Below are 18,725 nucleotides of genomic sequence, written 5' to 3' on the forward strand. Positions count from 1 at the left end.
TAGAGGACGATAGCCTCTGTAGAAAAAAACAAAACGAAGGGTAATTTTAAACCATGGCTCTATTGTTTACATATTTTGGGGGCTAACTGTCTAATGGGTTCAAACATTTTAGAATTGCTCCTGTAGATTGCTTCAAACAGCAGTTGAAAGACAGGCTGTTATGGCTGCAACGTTACATTTTAGGGCAAAAGCACCCAATCAAAGTACGTCCACTAAAAGTGCTTGTTTTTGGCAAAAGGCTCAGATTGTTATTCAAAATGTTTGACAGCGTTATAAATGTGATTGCCGCAGAGATTGGCCTCTATGTTCAGGTACGATCATTTATTATCCAAAAACAGAATCGAGCTACACTGCTCTTTCCAAAGCCACCAGACTCCATTGATGAAAACAGCGATTTTACACCTCAGAGTCGCTGGTCTACCCTTAACTCGATACGTTTTCTTTCTGTTGTCATTGCGTTGTGTTGGAGCTAAGCCCTTAAAAACACCGAAGCCACACAACAATACAAGCAAACTTATAGGTTGACCAGCAACTCCCAGCTTTAAAGAGAGCAATTTTACAACTGTTTCTGCTTAAAAAAGTATCTTACTCAGGGAAGCCAGACAAGAGAGCCAAGATGTTGAACTTTGTGGTCCTTTTGGGAGTTAATCTGTATAAATATTTGATACAAACTAATCTGTGTTTAAGAACTAGTCTGTGCGGTGCAGCCTGTTTTAATTTAGAGATGCAAAATCTCCATTTAAGTGTAGCATATTGAAACATATAACCAGCTGATGCAACAGACTCCTGTCGTCCTTTATCCACCTTTCTCGTCAGGTGTCATGTGTCCAGCAGGAGCTGGTGACCACTGCAGCTCAAAGTGTCAGCCCCCTCTCCCTCTCACACCCACGGGTAGAAATCAAAGACTGAGGCAGAGCTGCATTAATTACTTGCTCTGATTCATGCATATCCAGTCAATAAGTCATCCGTGCAGACTGACTGAGCGACTACGGTCTATAAAACTGCAGCTACAGCCCGAACCATCACGCGGGACTCTGCTGGATCAGCTTACTGAGCTGCAGCAAAAAGCCAGAGGCTCTAATGTGAGGAAATGAGAGGAGGGAAGAGCTAACAATAGAAGGGCACGCTGAGGATGAAAAGAGAAATCCCTGTATCAGCTTTGTTATCAGTTTCGGGTCGATCTCTTTATTACAGGAGCAATTACAATTTTGGTGTTCCCTATTTTTCTCAACCCACCAGAGTGCCTTTAACAACTCCCAAATTGGAGGTGTGAACTTGCTGCATTCAGCTGTAGATAATATACTGTACAGTCTGTGTAGGTGGAGAGAGCGACAGCAGCAGGAGAGGTGTAATAACAGAGTTTCCGCTTTAGAAAAGGTTGCAGTCATTTCTCTAAACACAGCCTGCATTGTGTCTGCATTACATACTGTGCTGCTGAGGCTGTGAGCAGCGGACAAATCGATCCGTTTCCCTGCTTCACAACGGATTTATTCCATTAACGGCTGCGCAGAATGGCTCGGATCAGTATCAAATAATACCACCAATTATGATTGTAATGCTGATATCGATCTATCACTTATAAACAATGAAATTAATATCCAATGCAACAAATTTAGCTCCACTGAGACGCATAAAATCAGACAAAACTCTTCGCATGTGTAAAATACGGTGGCCAACGAGGGCAATCGCAGTGCACAACCCCAAACGGTTTCCATTAGAAGAAACAGGCTGCAAACAAATGCATGAACATCAAACGAGCTGCAAATACGAAAACAAAGAAAAGTCAGAAACACACAAACGCAAAAGAAAAACACTCAATTTGCATCGTTTCTGACTTTGCAGCCTGTTTCTTTGAGGGGAAACCGTTTGGGGCGGTGCAGCAGCGATTGCCTTTGTCGGTGTTACGTTCCCTGAAGATGGTTAGGGGATGAGCGGGAGGAACAAAAAGATAAAAACCGGGAAAAAGAAGGGAGGAACAAAGTGCAAGCAAATTTTAAAGGAATGTATTTACAAACTCAAACAAGCGCAGAACACAAAGCGCGCTTCTATCAAAAACAAACAGAAGAGATTTCAAAGGATTCAAAGGCTTTATTTTCATAAAAAGAGAAGCTGATCTTTATTTCTAAATCCAAATACTATTAACCAAACTTACAAACAGTAAAGTAACACTAATGAATCACTAAGGAGCAGAGGAAAAACCCCATCGTTCCACAGAAGGAGTAGACACCAGCAAGTTGACATCTGACACACGCACAGCCGAATGGCCCTCTGGCAAATGGCTGCCTCCGCTCTGCTGCTCTTTATACTCCTGCCTTGATCGGCAAGTTGGCTCAGGTGAGCTCAATCACCTGCTGCAGCGAAGGAAAAGAGCTGCACCTGGAGAAAACACAGGAGAGAGAGAGACGCAACGACGCACAGCACTACGGCACGTAACAGTCAGACACCGAAGTAAAAGGACGATAAATGGTGCTAATTTTTAGCAACGATAACACCAACATAATGTCATCGCAATATGATAGCATTAGAAGTCAATCAACAACAACATGGACTCATAACATGACCCTACTTCTGTGTAAACATCTGTGCAAATTTGTAGCTTCTGGTGTACTAAAAGTTAAAATCTGAGCGTACACATTTCCAGCATCCTTATGTGACATCATGTGGTCATCATTTGGACAGTTATCTGATGAAAAACTGAAACAAGGAGCTGCCAAAAACCTCCCCACTGGTGACTCTAAATTGCCCGTAGGTGTGGGTGTGAGTGTAAAAGGTTGTCTGTCAAAGTTCCTAGTTCGAATCCCGGTTCAGACGTAGCGGGCCTTTCTGTGTGGAGTTTGCGTGTTCTCTTTGTGCATGCGTCGGTTCCCTCCGGGTACTCCGGCTACCTTCCACAGTCCAAAGACATGTTCGTTAATTTGTGACTCTGCAATCCCGTAGGTGTGGGTGTGAGCGTGAAAGGTTTTCTGTCTCCATTGACTAGCGATCAGTCCAGGTGTAACTCCGCCTCTCGCCCAATGACAGCTGGGATAGGCTCCAGCCCCCTGCGACCCTGAACAGGATAAGCAGTACAGATAATGGATGGATTGGAACAGATAATAGGTAATAGCCAAAGGTTATAAAACACTGTAGAACACTTTGATCACCTTGATTAAAGTTAATTTATGTCCAATTTAAACTGTATTATACAGGAATGACAGGATTAGACACAAGGACACTCTCTAGTTTTTTGAGTCATTGAAGATGTAGCACGTCTTCTCTCCGAGTGAATGTATGAGGTTTGGGAAAGTCCCGTGAGACGGCGCTAATGTATGTCCTGATCCTGTGCCCTTCAGACGGAGTGCTTTCATGTACATCTCTGTGCGAGGTGTCTCATATTTCTTCCTGTCACTTCGTCCTCAAAAGCACCGCAGGGCTGACCGTGTTTTCTGCTAAACCATATAAAATCCTTTGTGATCACACAGCACAATTCAGAGGGTCTTTGCGGCTGTGTGTATGTGTGTGTGTTTAACGCTGACTGGGTGGCTGCTGAGTGATGTCAGTGTAGAGAATCAGCAAAAAATCCTCCTCCTCTCCCAGCTGAGGAGGACGATGATTGAGAAGGAGAAGTATTTCCTGCCTTGAATGCATCGCTCTGGGGCTGTGGCAGTTTATAACAGCAGAGCAATGTAAGCAATGCCAGAAATGTGTTAATTTGTTAGCTTAAGTATCAAGTATTAGTATTGTCTGTGTAATCAAAGCCTGATATATCTTCAACCTTTGTGTTGTGCAGCTCCTTCACCTTCCAAAATCTTTTAAAGAAACATCAATGAACACACAGTGCCGTTTATTTTGCGGCAACTCTTCGTACACCATCCTGCTGCCCCAAATATTCACTAGAGCACCAAATGTGTTAATCCACCGCTAAAAGTAGTCCCACAACAAATGCACTATTTACTTCAGTGTGAGTGACCTTTGTTACACACTGCAGTGCTCAGCTGTTTGAGGAAATCCCTCTTTTTTTATATATAAAACCGACTATATTTGTGACTCCTTTTTATAGATTTAAATCTTCAGAGTGGATGGTCCTGAGGGTGAGAGCCAAAGACAGAGCGGGGAAGCTATTTCTGGTCTATTTTTCAAGGCAAAAACAGAGGCCCAAGTCATATGCTAAGGTCAAAGGTCAATTTTATATGGTTAAGACATGTAGAAGGATCTCTTTATGTCTGTTTAAAGTCTTCCTCAGTGTTGTGGTCACAATTCTTCCTCTTAAATGAAACAATCCCACTGATTTCACTTTAAAACCAGTTTTAAAATTGGCATTCTGGGTCTTTTCTTAGACTGGGAGGAATTTTGGGTGATTGTTTTATAATGTTTCCACAGATAACGTGCAAAATTATGACATGATGTTGCATCATACCAGGATATTTCTAAGGCAGGTACAATAGAGTGAAACTAGGTAGAGGAAGGCAGCGCATCCGTAACAACATTGTCAGAAATATATGGAAAGTAGATTTTAATCCAGTTCGATGGAAACACCAAAAGTATCTCTGTAAGAGAATGATCTGCACTGAGCAAGACATCAGAAAAAACAGATTACAGCTTTTCCTTTGGATGATTTTCTGCTTTGTTGTACATTATCTTACAGTATATGGTAAAAGTGTTTTGTTTGTCAGACTAAAAAAGACGTTTCAATGTGCCAGCTTGGGCTCTGGGACATTTTAATGATAATTTTTCACTTATAAGTTTTTATAAATCAGTCAGTTATGTTTGTTTTAAAGTTAAAATTATCCCACTGATATCTTTCAGGGTCTTTCTCAGTCTAGCAGGAATTCTGCGTGATTGTTTTATTTTAATTCCACGGATAACCGGCGAAATTATGACATGACGTTGCATCATGCTCGGGTATGTCCTTCACAGGTACATGAGGGTGGAAATAAGTAGCATAAAAACCTTAAATAACATTTGACATTTTATCCTAGTGTTATTTATAGCTCGAGATACAAACCCCTCGCAATAAACAAGACGGCAATGCAGCTCAAACTGCATTATGGCAAAAATGTTGGGAGATGTAGACTGCCGTTATAATAATAAAGTATCTCAGTACCGTCCTTGTGCACTGAGCAGGACACATGGACGCGGTTGGCCAGGAAAAGAGCATTCGTGTAACGTTTGCTAGCACTGGCAGATTTGAACCCAAAAGCACGACAATGAGACGGACAAAGTTGTAAGGAGAGTTCTGTTTGCTCAGTCAAAGTTTAGGCAGAGTCAAAACCAGGAGATCAATCAGACAGGCAAACAAATCCAAAAGGGAGTAGGAAAGGAATCCAAGGTCCGAAATCAGGCGAGCAGGAGAACGCTGGAGAGCTTGTTAGAAACATACAAGACAATTGAGATAAATGGCAGGGGATTGGTATAAATGCTGAGGGACTAATGAGGGAATGAGCTTCAGGTGAGGAGATGGATCAGGTGAGGGGAATAAGCTCATTGCCAGGCCTGAGAAAGCGGCAGGACCTGAAACGACAGGAGTGACAATGCAGCTATTTTGATAAAACATTTCTCCTTTAAGTAATCATTATTAATTATCACCCAGAAATGTCATAGGACAGCATCAGGACTCGCTCACACTACATCGCCTTAAGGTATACGCTTGTTAAATCAAAAATCTGAGGGTATGGAACCATTTGTCAGACTTAACAAGACATATGAAGCTGCCAGCTCGAAATTTGGACTAACAAAGTTTTATAGATTAAGCCTAAAACTATTGGCAAATGAATCAACAACAACTATGATCTTTTGTGGCAGTTGAGTTGGAGTGATCACAAAAATAACAGGGTTAAAAATATTGTAAAATATTGTCACAACTAATCTTTCAAACACCTCTAACAGACTTCCTCGATATACCCCAATATGTCTTATAAACCCACTTAACATGATTATAAGTTGAGGATATATTTAATAAGTAATTATGTTGTGAAATAATAATCTCATCAATTTCTTTATACTCCGTCATTTAAGAGCCTTATTAGTTGCCAAGGAGTCCCTATCATCCCACAACACTCCCGCTCTGATCAATCAGCCAGCTCTAACAGACTCTGGCCCAGCTTCCCTCTGATTGGCTGATTCCGCTGTCAGCCAGCCAATCATGGAACGTAGCCCGGAGGTTCCATTTTTCTCCCTGCTCTGACAACCAATGCGAGAGAGGTTGCTAGGCAGAATCACAGACCGAGAAAGAGAGAGGATGGAAACATCTTTGAAAAGAGCTCAGACATAACCAATTATAGATAAAAATCAAATTGAAATGAAATAGAGTCGCTTCTCCTCTTCCTCTAGCTCTCCTTCCTCCTCTGATACATCCACACAGACACACACAACAGATGTAAGTAGGTCAGGAACCAGCCTTGTGGAGCTATGTTGGGTCAGCTGGTGCTCCTGCAGGGTGCTGGTAGTTAACTGGCCTCCAAGGTACAGCGCTCCATCTGTGGACTGCTGCGCTGTAATGATGGTCCAACTGTTGTGTAGCAGTTGTCCCGCTCTGCAGGACGTGTTGCCAGCTTTGATTTACATGAGCAAATGTATCGTAGGAGGAAGCATTCACAGCCTTGACTTAATTGAAAATGTTTGAATGGATTGTAATGTGACCTTCCAATCATTCTCTGATGCTAATATTAGCCTGTGACAGATTTCAATGTAAAGGAGTCTGGACATTTGTTTGGAATATGAGGTGTTAAAACATGCTTTCGAGGTCCTTGCATACAGTTAGCGCCATCTAGCAACATGGGACTGGGACTGATATTGGGGTACAACTAGGATCATCATTGGCAAGGCAGTTCATTAAATGGGGGGACCTTTGTTTGGCTTTGTTAGCTAAGGTTAGCTTGCTCGCCAACACAGACAAATTGCCAGGTAACCAGCCTAGCAACACTGCTGTGAGTGGGTAATGTCAGCTAATTTATCCAGAATACCACAGGGCTAATCTGGTTGGTAATTTGGCTAGCTTATGTTTACGTATTACTTTATCCACTTGTGTTATGAAGCAACCAACGCAAGATCAATGCAGTGTAGCTACATTACAGCTAGCTGGCTAATATTAGTTTGCATGCTCATCAATGACAGTGCTAGCAAATTTTATCTAATTGGATCTATAAATTCGCTAGCTTGTCATTCTCATTTTATTTTATCAGCTAGCGTTACGAAGCAACCAATGCCAGATCACTGCAGTGTAGCTTAATTACACTGCGCTCGAAATAGCATTCAGTGCGCACGAGGTAGTAAATCATGGCCTCGTTTTATTTATTTTTTCATTCTATGACAACTCCGGGGCTCCGTAAGTTGGCTAGCTTGTCATTTACATATTACTTTATCAGCTAGCGTTACAAAGTTAGCAACGGCAGATCAATGCAGTGTAGTTACATTACAGCTAGCTGGCTAATATTAGCTTGCATGCTCACCAATGTCATTGCTAGCAAAATACCATCGAATGTGTACGTTGGCTAGCTTGTTATTTACATATTACTTTATCAGCTAGCGTAACCAAGCAACCAAGCAACCCTAGATGAATGCAGTGTAGCTAAAATATAGCTAGCTGACTAATATTAGTTTGCATGCTCAACAATATCATTGCTAGCAAGATATCATCTAATTGTATGTGTAAATTGGCTAGCTTATCAGTATTCTTAGCCAGCTATCGTGGTCCATGATACTAACTTCTGTATTATTACAACTGGCATCGATTTTGGCCGGCAACAAATGATGCATCAGTCCAAAGCAAAGGTTTATAACTTCCTGATGCCAGTCAATCACGTTCAGTCAAAATGTGAAGATTCATCTTTCACAATATTCCCCTCTGACATATTGTGGAGTAGACATGCAAAGCAGCTTCAAAGGAAACCTTATAAAGTTAAGTCAAAATACCTCAAATTAGTACTTACAGTAAGTACACTTAAGAGGTAAATGTACTTACTTACATTCCTATACTGGACAAATGTTATGCAACACATCCTGAAGTCTCTGATTCGCGAGTTTGTTACGAAACAGGTACAGTCGCTGTTTCGAGCGTCATGCTGAGCAGCGGTCTCTCATGAGGAGCTACTGTGTGTCCGTCCCCACGCTGGACTATTCTTAGATCCTCTTTCTGGGTCACAACGGCAACATCTCCCTTCTTCTTACCGTCTCTCTCTACGTTAAATGTGCCTCTTTCTGTCTCTGAAGTATCTGTAGGTCCTGCAGAAAATGTCTTTGTGAATTTAAGACCCTGAAACTTTTATTTTGGTATATAAGTCTTGCATTCTGATAGACATTAAAAGTTTGTTGTTTCTCCATCCTACTTAGTTGATCTATTCTCTCCTGTCTTTGCTGTTTTTAACTTTTAAGTGACTTCCTTATTCGTGTCATCAGTCGGAGGTGTTCCCATTCCCATTAGAGGGGTAATTTAATACAGGGGTTTCATTTAGCATTCTTTAGATGTCCTCTTAACCTGCCTTGTCTTTTAGTTTGTTAAGCAATTCCCTGCATTTCCGAGAATCCCTTTTCCAGAGAAACAGCAGGATAAATGGGTCGGTTTCATGCATCTTTAATTAGAAATCTGATGTAACTGTTTCAAAATATGACCGGAAGTACATGCAAAATGTAAATTCTATTATGTTAACAAGAAAATGATATTAGGACAGACAACCCTAAAGAGTTTGAAATCTGATAAACTGAGGCTGAAAATAAAGGACCCCTCTTTGGAAGGCGGCCCAGACAAAGTCTCTGTGTGGGAAACTCTCTCCAGTTCTTTTAATCTCTCCTCATAGATTTTGTGTCTTTAGGCTTCAGAGCAAACAAAGGAGGGTAACTTGGCCTGGAGCTGGATAATTGAAATATACAAGGTGAAAAACATATAAACACTATTTTTAACCATTAATGCATCTTCCAGTCTTTTGTTAGCATCGGGGTCTTTCCAACATCCTGCCAGATGAAATTCAGCCAATCAGAATGCATCTTAAACAACAATGCCCGCTGCCTCATGGGAAATATTGTCAGCATAACACACTAACTCAAACACACATGCACGTACACACTAACATACATGCAAAGCTTCATGGATAGAATGACTCTGTTTCCTGTTTATGTAGCTGCTTTCCTGCCTAATTAGAGGAGGAAGACGTCTGGACAGAAAGATGGAGGCCTGTGTGTGTGTGTGTGTGTAACGAACAGAGAAAGGGCTCATCGCTGCTCTCCATCTTTCAGCATGGAAGGCTGCGTCGCTGAAATATTGATGAATCCGCTCCGTGTGTGTCCATGTATGTTTGTGTGTGTGTCGTCATGATTGTGTGTGTGTGAACTGATCATCCATTCATTAGATCAGCGGGTAGCAGAGCCGCTTCTTGAACAAACACACACAGAAATGTCTGCACGTAAAGATGAATTATTAAACACGTAGATGATGGTTTTGGAGGGATGGTGGATGTGATATTTTGTTAATGTAACCACTGTAGCCTCGTTAAATATGCAAAACAATTAGAAAAACAGTTGAATAATTAATTGAGTCATCTTCATACAAGCTGTTTAAAGTATAAAACAAAACTTCTTGTTGGAAAGATTGTGAAAAACATGAAAATCAGTACAGCAAAGCCAAATTTGCCAAAAATGTTCCCTACTTTGTCAAAATTGGTGCCTACATTACCCACAATGCAACTCAACCGCTGAAAGTAAGGTCAGAGATTCAGGTGTGTTATGCTAGTAGCGGCTAATGCTTCCTTGTGCTGTTAGCTCTAAATAGAGATGAGAAGGGGGCTACAGAGGTCTTGTAAGCTCACATCTCGCTAACCCACTAATCTTTGTTTTCAAACTTGTAGTCTTCAGCTTCAACCAGCACAGACTCAGGTGACATCACTTGAGTCAATTTATCAGATATATATCTTTATAATTTAATTTCAATCTAACAGCTCTATAGGTCGGACACAGTAATCTGTGACTTCTTTACAAAACGGTGCATACTAAAAGACTCTAGAGGAGCGCAGAGCTTTGCCAATTATCCTACTGTTTCGGGAGTTCGGGCCCCGAGCTGCTGAAAGATCTAACAGGGAATCCTGCTGACAATCAAACAACAAAAGACATCTAACACATAAAACAGCTTTCTAGTCCTGCACCGCTATGGTTGAGCTTTTGTTAGGTATGAGCACAAGAATGACTTGATTATTGTGCAAACAATAGCTTGCTTTAGGTTAGAATTAGTTCTTTGTTAAAGCTAGGGGACATTTGGCAACATTATAAAACACTAACTGTTGAAAAAGGTCAGGGGTCGATGTTAAATGAAATCATTGTTGACTTTCATAGTTCAGTCAGGCAGCTCATGTTTGTTTACTGCAGCAGCAGAACAGAACCAGAATCAGCCTTATTGGCCAGGTTTGCACTCATACAAGGACTTTGACTCTGGTTTAACTTTGCTCTCTATGCACTTAAACATTAAATATTAAACTAATATATACAAGCCTACATTAAACATTAAATATTAAACCAGTATCTACGAGCCTAGGAAAGACAATAGTGCAAATATGAGGAGTGCAACAATGCTGAAATATATGATTTAAAAAAAATGAGTTGTGTAACAGATGGGTTAATTTACATGAGATAGACAACGGATGACGGATGATGATATTTACATGAATAAAATGTGTCCATACGATGAGATAAACAATAAACGTATCTCTTTACAGTCTTATTTACAGGTTACAGCATTTTCCTTCATTGATTGTTCTGACGTTCTGACTCAGTACCGAGTACCGCAGATTTATTTTTCATGCAGAAATTTGAGGAGTGATGAGATAATATCTTAAACCCTCCTAGCCAGGGCCTGCAGGTTGATGCTGGGGTGGTGGTGATGGGGCTGAATGTATGAGCGCAGTACTGGTGCAGGGCAGCGGTAGCAATGAATCTTGCAGCTTAAATAGAGCGCCACATTAGGAGGAAGCGTTTGTCAGGTGATTGTGGAGAATGAAATCAGTGCAGCTCGAGTTGCCTGAAGCAGCTCACAGGCGTCGCTCCATAAAAGGGAAACTGAACAGCAGCATCCTCAGTCAAAATCCAACATTTTCTTGATCCATCCACACAGACCGCCTTCCTTTGTGCACTTTTTCAGCTCTATAACAATGTCACCATTTCCTCCTTCAGTCGTGAAAGACAAGGGCTTTGTCACTTAAACATAAACATACTGTTTATTTATTGTGGCATGTGCATAGAAAAGGTTTGTTCTTCTTTGGGAAGACATTTTGGAAATTCAACAAATGTGACCTTTTCATCTAAATCTTAAATTAATTCATGAGAATAAAAGAGGAACATTCACTTTGACTTTACCCTTTGAGAGAAATAGTACTCTAACATGCAGATTTCTTTGAGCGAAAAAGCTAATTAGAATAAAGAACATAATAATTCATACTTCAAAGGAGCTTTGTTTCATTTTGGCAGGATGAAAGGTTAATGTTGGATTGCTGTCACTTCCTGGATCTCCCTCGTGTGTTTGGTAAAGCAGGAGATGATTGACGGAGAGTAAATGTTAATACGATTTTAGCCTTTAAGTTGTGGCTCCTTAAGTGCTTTTAGCATCGACCAGGACTGATGTGAAACAGACTCTCAGAGATGCCCTTTGCCTCCGTCTTTCATGCTCAGTGTCTCTCATCGTTTTTCTCCCCCCCTCCTCTCTTCTTCTTCTTCGGTGTCTCCTTCGGTTCCCAGCATGCTTTCTGTCTCCTCGCTGCACACACTCTAGATGTTGTCGTCACTTTGTATTTATAACCCGGTCGCTCCCAGCGGACCTCGGCCTCGCTGCGATTGGCTGGCTGTTGCGGATGAGCCGTCTCAATATGCAACGCTTCCCGTCCTCTTCTCTTTCCCATCAGGAAGTGGATCAGTCACAGCCAGAGGAATTTGAGCATGCACTTATGGGCAGATTATACGAGCAGACGCAAATATGCAGACGGGCAAACGTGTGTACTCACAAGCTGCAGGAAGAGCGTGATGTGTTAGAATTAATGCAGCGTTTCCTTTTTCTGTTTAGATGTTTTCCTGCAGCTCTGAAAATATAAGATGGGAGATTGTACTACACTGATAAGCCATAATATTATGACCACCTGCTTAATATTGTGTGTGTCCCCCTTTTACAGCCAAAACAGCCCTGACCCGTCGAAGCATGGACTCCACTAGACCTCTGAAGGGGTGCTGATGTATCTTAGCAGCAGATCCTGTAGTCCTGTAAGCTGTGAGATGGGGCCTCCCTTGTTTGTCCGACACATCCCACAGATGCTCGATTGGATTGAGATTTATATTTATCATATAAAATCAATCTAAGGCCTGTTGTATGTTTCTCATGAGGACCTCTTGCTGTTGGTTCATTGTGCCTCCAATCTTTGACTCCTTCAAAAACAGACCGATAATCAAACAAACCTGAATTTGTTTTTGTTTTTTTTATGTGGTACATTAAAGGAGCAGTTCTCCCCTGGAAAAAGCCACCGTCAGTCAAAGCTGGTGTTCTCTGTAATCGATAGAAGCAATAATATTTGAAGTTGGCGCCATAGCTGTGGAGAAAATTGTACAAACAGCTCGTGGTTTTTGCCCATTCTACATGCCTACAACACCCAGCGTGCATTGGAAGAGGAACGGCCCAGCGAGAGACGCTGGAGTGAAATACTAACATTTTCCAATCAGAGCGGTACAGAATCGAAATATGACGTTTCAAACCTGAAGATTTTGAACGAGACGTGACATCGGAGGCGGGCGTCCTAGATTGAGGAAGTGTAGTTTAGAAAGCTCCCTGGCTTTGGAGGACACTATCTGCTTCTCCAATGGGACCTGGAAAACCTCCATCAGACTACGTAAAACCTGTCGTCTGGCACAGAGCCAAATTGCATTTTTTTCCTACCATAATGGCATTAGCTCTGTATTATAGCTTGATAGGACTGAGGTTGAAAATTGGCCAACTGGCCCTTTAAGTTGCAGGTTTGGGGTAGACGGTAGCTCAGTCTGTGGGGACTTGGCTTGGGAACCTGAGAGTGGCAGACCAAACATGGAAATTGGGGCTGGTAGCTGTCGAGGTGTCCTTGAGCAAGGAATCGAATCCCCCAACTGCGCGGGGCGTATGTCCATGTGTGGCCCCCTCAGTCTGACATCTCTCCGTTAATGCACGTCCATAGAATCCTGTTTATGCGTGTGTGTATTTAGGCCCTATGTGTGTGTAGCATGTTTGTAATAATAACAGAGTGAGAACATTGAATTTCCCTTCGGGGATGAATACAACATATCTTTCTTTCTGCATGGGCTAGGATATGGACATTTTATGCTCGTACTGAACGTAACCACAAACCCCACTAGAACATAAAAGGTTGTTGTTTATATTAAAGCCCTGTCTTCACCACAGGATGTAAAATACAACTCCACTCATGTCAAAGAACAAGCTAACTTACGTTTATAATGGATCTCTGAAAACAGCCATGATAGAAATTAAACAGCAAGAAAGCAAACCAAAATTAAGACATGACACAAATCTGTTGATTGTTCAGGCGATCAGTGCAGAAAAAGATGGTGTGAGTGTTTCTGCATGGAGCGTTCTGTGTGCTTAAATCTACCTAAAGCTCACACACACATTGTGAGATATCAAATCTGCTTTATTGATCCGGTAAACAGAGACAGTCAGGACAGCAGGAGGGTTTAATATGACACGACCTTTAGAGAACAGCATCCTCACTGCGTGTGTATGTGTGTGTGTGTGTGTGTGAAACCTCAGTCTGCAATGAAGCCTGGAAACAGAATAATGAGTCGAATGACAAGTGAGTCGTGTCTCAAGAGATTGAAGGTCATTTCAAGGCCTCCTCGCTGAGTCATCACATCTCCTCCTCGTCTCATGTCGTCTTTCATGTTCACATCTGTGACATCACCTCAGAGGTGAAACAGGTTGACCTGAATATTAAAAAAAAACATGATGCACTGGTTGCTTTGCTTTTAAAGACAGTCAGTTAGCAGACATTTGTTGAAGATATAATGAAATCCTGAGTCTGGATTTCCCTCTAGTCTTTTTTACTCGTTCAGCCATGACTGCAGCAAATTTCAGGTAATGCCCTTCTAATGAACTCAGTTGAAACAAAAGAGGAAAACATTTAAGACTGAAAGTTTGAGAATGAGAGAAAACAGTCTCACCACCTGGTACGTTTCTGAGCTTTTCTGTTGCTTTGCTATCAGACGATTTGATCTTTTTCAGCAGATTGAGTTGTGGGAGGACTCTCTTCAGTAGTAGGTGAAAAAACAATTTCCACAAGGTTAATTATTATTACCTTAAAACTTTACCCTTCAATTTTTAAATGGAAGATTTGTACATTGGATGTGTTGCAAGGAAGGAAAGGTAATTTGAAGCTGTGGTTTCATTTTTAAACGACCTTCTGTGCATGATTAAGAAGTTGAACTTTCTGTATTTTGTTAGTATTTTTGTGATTCTGATGCCAGTTTAACTAGTTTTTATGGTTTAATTTTTGTGTAGATTTTGTTGTGGACAAAAGTGCGAGACTGAAGACCCCTGACCCTGACGTAAATTGAAATATTGATGTTATACTGTGCGTTCACACCGCACGCGAAGCGAATATTCGGCTTGCGTTACGGATCAAAATGTGCGTTTAAATAACAATCAAATATTCGCCCTTCGATTCCAGAATGGAGGAGAGGAAGCGGGGCTTATCTCCATGGTTACCAACGGCGTCAGGAGGATCTAGATGTTGATAGGCTTTCGCTACACCACGTGACGCGAATTTGGCGAGGAAGTTACATTTTTTCAACTGGCAAATTTGCGCGCGATCATTCACCTCATTCGTGTCACGTCTAATCGTGTCATTGCATTGACTTTGTATGGAATCTCGCCGCAGATCTGCATCTATTCGCGTTCGGTGTGAACGCACAGTTCGAGAACCATGTCTCAAAATGAATTTGTATGCTCTTAGACAGGCATTTAAAATAACTACATAGAAATAATGACAAAGTTTTTTGTGTTGAAAACTCTTGTCTCATGTACAGTTTAATGTTGAGAAGTAAATGGGGGAGGGTAGCAAAGAGAAGTGATGTTGTATGTGGGGGTGCATTTTAAAAGTGTCTCAATATGCAGACGATTCCTTTCTCTACATATCTATCAAACTTTCTCCTGCTCAGTGATGATGAAGTCGCATTCTTGGACAAACATTGAGACGTATAGCAGGAATCTTTATTTACCTAACTTCCTGGTAGAAAAACATTGAATGATGAACATAAAGTATGTTGTAAACAGGGACAAAGAGAGATGGGGAAGTCCTGTCGTGTACTGAGGTTACAGGAGGGCAGTTTTTTCAGAGCTGTTGTGTTGCTGAATGTCTCGTTTGCTTATTTTGCTCATAAATCGTATTATCTGTTTCAATTGAGACTGTTTAAACCTCATTGTAGCTGCTTTGATTTCATTACAATGGCATTTATTCTTCACGCAGGGACAAAGGTCCTTTCTAGGCAAAGTGGCATCATCCTCCTGCAGCAAAGAGCTCCACATGATTTCAGCAGAGGATTCATAGCAAACAATGAGTGTTTGTTTCACAAAAAACAAGTTATGTTTCTTTAATTTACAGCTAATAATCGGAACATGAAGCCTTTTTCAGAGCCCGACGTTCAACTTGTTTTGTGGGAGGAAACAATATAAAGCAGGTCTTTGCTTTTCTTAAATGTAGTGCAGGAGACGTGTGCCAGTTTCCTCTTTGGAACACAAATTTGGCGAGCAGTTTTTCTGGAAAAGCAGGCAGCAAAACATTGTTTCATTTTAATTGGATGTTGCTGCATTTGTGAATTGATGTAATTGGGGGTTTTGACACAGTTTCATGAAGCCAATGAGACTCGCAGTGGATCCTCTCCTCCTTTACTGGTGTTAACACATGAATATGCAATTTAATCGCGAGATTAAAAACATGACTTAAACACTGAGTTTGATGTAAACAGATTAAAGACGCTAACCATTCACAGCCGGCGTTAGAAAAGCCTGAATGTAAAGGATTTGTATCAAACAGCCTATGAAGGGGGAGATACATGGGATGCATGAGAGAGAAAAACCTCTGACATGAATCAGCCCTTTAATGAAGCTGAAAGAAAATGACAAAACACAGCGACGCACACACACACACACACACACACACACACACACACAGAACACAAAGACAGCTCGAAACAAAGAGGCTTTCTGTAAAGACCTGCTGCATCCCCTCTGAAGGACTCCACTGTACTCTGCATGATGTGTGTGTGTGTGTGTCTGTGCACGCTCCTATAATCAAATGGACAGTGTGTGAGTTATAAAGAATGTATAGGCTGCACTCGGTCTTTTTGTATAAAGTCCTGAGACTGGAATGTGCATAATACAAAATGGCGGTGGCCCCTGCGTGCCCTTTTCGGGCCCCCTTCTTTCTCTCTCTTTCTCCTCCTCTTTACATTTCCTTCTCTTCTCTTCTCTCTCTATCTTCCAACCCGTCATGTTAGATTTCTGCCCTCAGGAAAGAATACTTGCGTGTGTGAGAGAGAGATTCACTTTCAACCGAATTGCATCACTCTGACCCCGAGGTCTTTAATCTCCAAGGCGAGCAAAGACGCTGTAACCTGAGGCATGAATTGATAAGGATTCTTCGTCGCACATATTGAAGAAAAACTGCAGCTTAGATTTTTCTTTATAAAGGTAGAAACAATAACTAGAAAGCAAACCTCACAAAGGCTACGCAATGTTTCATACTTGTTTTAATTAGAGAAAATCAGCGGTGAAAAAGCATTCAGATCTTTTACATTTATAAAATACAAAAGGGTACGGCCTTATGCCAACTTGTCTGGATTAAACAGTTATTTTCAAACAATAAAACTAATTTATTTATGTGGATAAATACAAGAGGAGATCAGAAATCAATAAATGAACCTGTATTTGTATCTCTCCTTTGAGCTAATACAGATTAATGCTGATAAGGCTGTATTGAAGGCCTTGATGAGGCTTATATCTAAAATGCTATCGTTACTTTTTCTGTCTTAAATGATAAAGAAAAATATTCTTCTGTGATGGTGACGTTTTGTGTACTTCACACATTACTTACAGGCTAATGGTAAGACAGAACAAGTGTAGACTATAATCATATTAATATAAATATTGTGAAAGATAATATCAGATAGAATAAGATCATATTATAAATAACAGAAGCAACAAACAGAAAAACATAAATACGGTAAAATAAGTGGTTTAAAGCTCCTGAGTTTTTTTCTGGTTGTGAAACATTCTAAAATTAATTCTGATGACTCTGTATGAGCTACAAATGCAAACCAGACCATCAGCGACAAGATCGATTATTTCTATATAGTTATTTTTAATGCCTGAATATGCTGGCGGGGGGCAATAGGTGTCAGACGAAGCGATTAACTGCACGCTGCCTTTGTTTACATTTTCCAGAGCCAAAATTTGAGTGATACATATGTGAGTGTTAAAGAAAGCAGGTTAAAAACCACCACTTAAGCATGAACAGGACAAAATCAGCAAAGAGATAAGAGGTACAGCTTTGTCCACAGGGGGCGCCAAAATCGACACAAACCGAAAATTTGTGCTTTAACATTCATAAAATCCTGAATTTATTCATTCTTAATCTTAAACAAGACTGCAGAAGTTTGAAGTCCACGTTTAGAGATATGAACACTTCAGGTGTTCTCAGGTCTTCAGACCGTTGCTGCTAAAAGCTGCCTCGTCCTGACGGTCGTATGATTCAAACGCTGTAAACATCTTAATGAGGTCTGATTTTTCACCGAGTTGTACACGTTTGTATGACTGCATGAAACAATGTGCGATAGATGCGCTCTTTGTAGTCCATCGTCGATAGATTGTAGTATTTTTTTTACATGGCAGCACTACCTCAGCCCACTACCTCAGAACTCCTTCTGAATTCTCCTTAAACCTTTCCTTGCCCTCACGACGTTTTCCATCGAGGTCAAAGAAAAGTGAAAGGAAAGGACATACGCGGTAATTTTTTGGGACTTTTCGACTGCAGTTTGACAGCATACTTTACACTATAAAGCACATCATGTTACTCTGCATTGGTCTACCCGTGAATGTGATGTGTCATGTCTGGAGTCTGAATCTCTGCAGCGTTTCAGCCGAGCTCAGCTTGTTGTGACACGATGTCATCATGGGGACGATAAGCTGCCCACTTCCAGCTCCATCTGCCTCATCAGCACAAAGTCTGCACTGACTGCAGCTTCAACACACACAAAGACACAAACACACACAAAGGTTTAACTGTTAGATGTGCACATGAACTTAGTTTGACCTCAAGTAGGACACTCAATTCTTGTCCCTTAAGAGGACTTGTGGATGTTAAATTTAGTAACCAAACCATCTCTCTAAAACATATAACAAGCTGTACATAAAGTCAGCTTGATTAGCAGTTAAATGACTGATGTGTAGTATCATAGATCTGACTCACTGAGTGAGCAGTTATAGGTTCACCGTGTTGTTTGACACTGCAGCTGCTAAACATGCATCCCTATTGTTGTGTTGTTCTCAGGCGATGGAGAGCAAGCTGCTGGTTGGAGGAAAGAACATCATGGATCACACCAACGAGCAGCAGAAGATGCTGGAGATGAAGAGGCACGAGATCGCTGAGCAGGTAGATACCTCTGACCACAAATGGTCGAGGATGTTTGTTTTTGTTCTTGTTTTTCTCCTTAAAATTCGATGTAATTTTGAGAATTAAATTAAG

The 18,725-nt window shown here is 41.1% G+C and overlaps 1 protein-coding gene across 1 annotated transcript in view; it reads left to right on the forward strand.

The window, feature by feature from the left end:
* The window catches only part of LOC138585340 (kinesin-like protein KIF3C), a 31,532-nt gene that overhangs the window by 2,920 nt on the left and 9,887 nt on the right, over positions 1-18,725 (forward strand). The window contains exon 2 of the mRNA XM_069657641.1: positions 18,531-18,632. Coding sequence (XP_069513742.1) covers positions 18,531-18,632 — 102 coding nt within the window. The remainder of the gene's footprint in view (positions 1-18,530; positions 18,633-18,725) is intronic.

The sequence above is a fragment of the Semicossyphus pulcher genome, unplaced genomic scaffold (assembly GCF_022749685.1).
Source record: "Semicossyphus pulcher isolate SPU_LCO1_2020_fin unplaced genomic scaffold, fSemPul1.0.p SCAF_11, whole genome shotgun sequence".
NCBI lineage: Eukaryota > Metazoa > Chordata > Actinopteri > Labriformes > Labridae > Semicossyphus > Semicossyphus pulcher.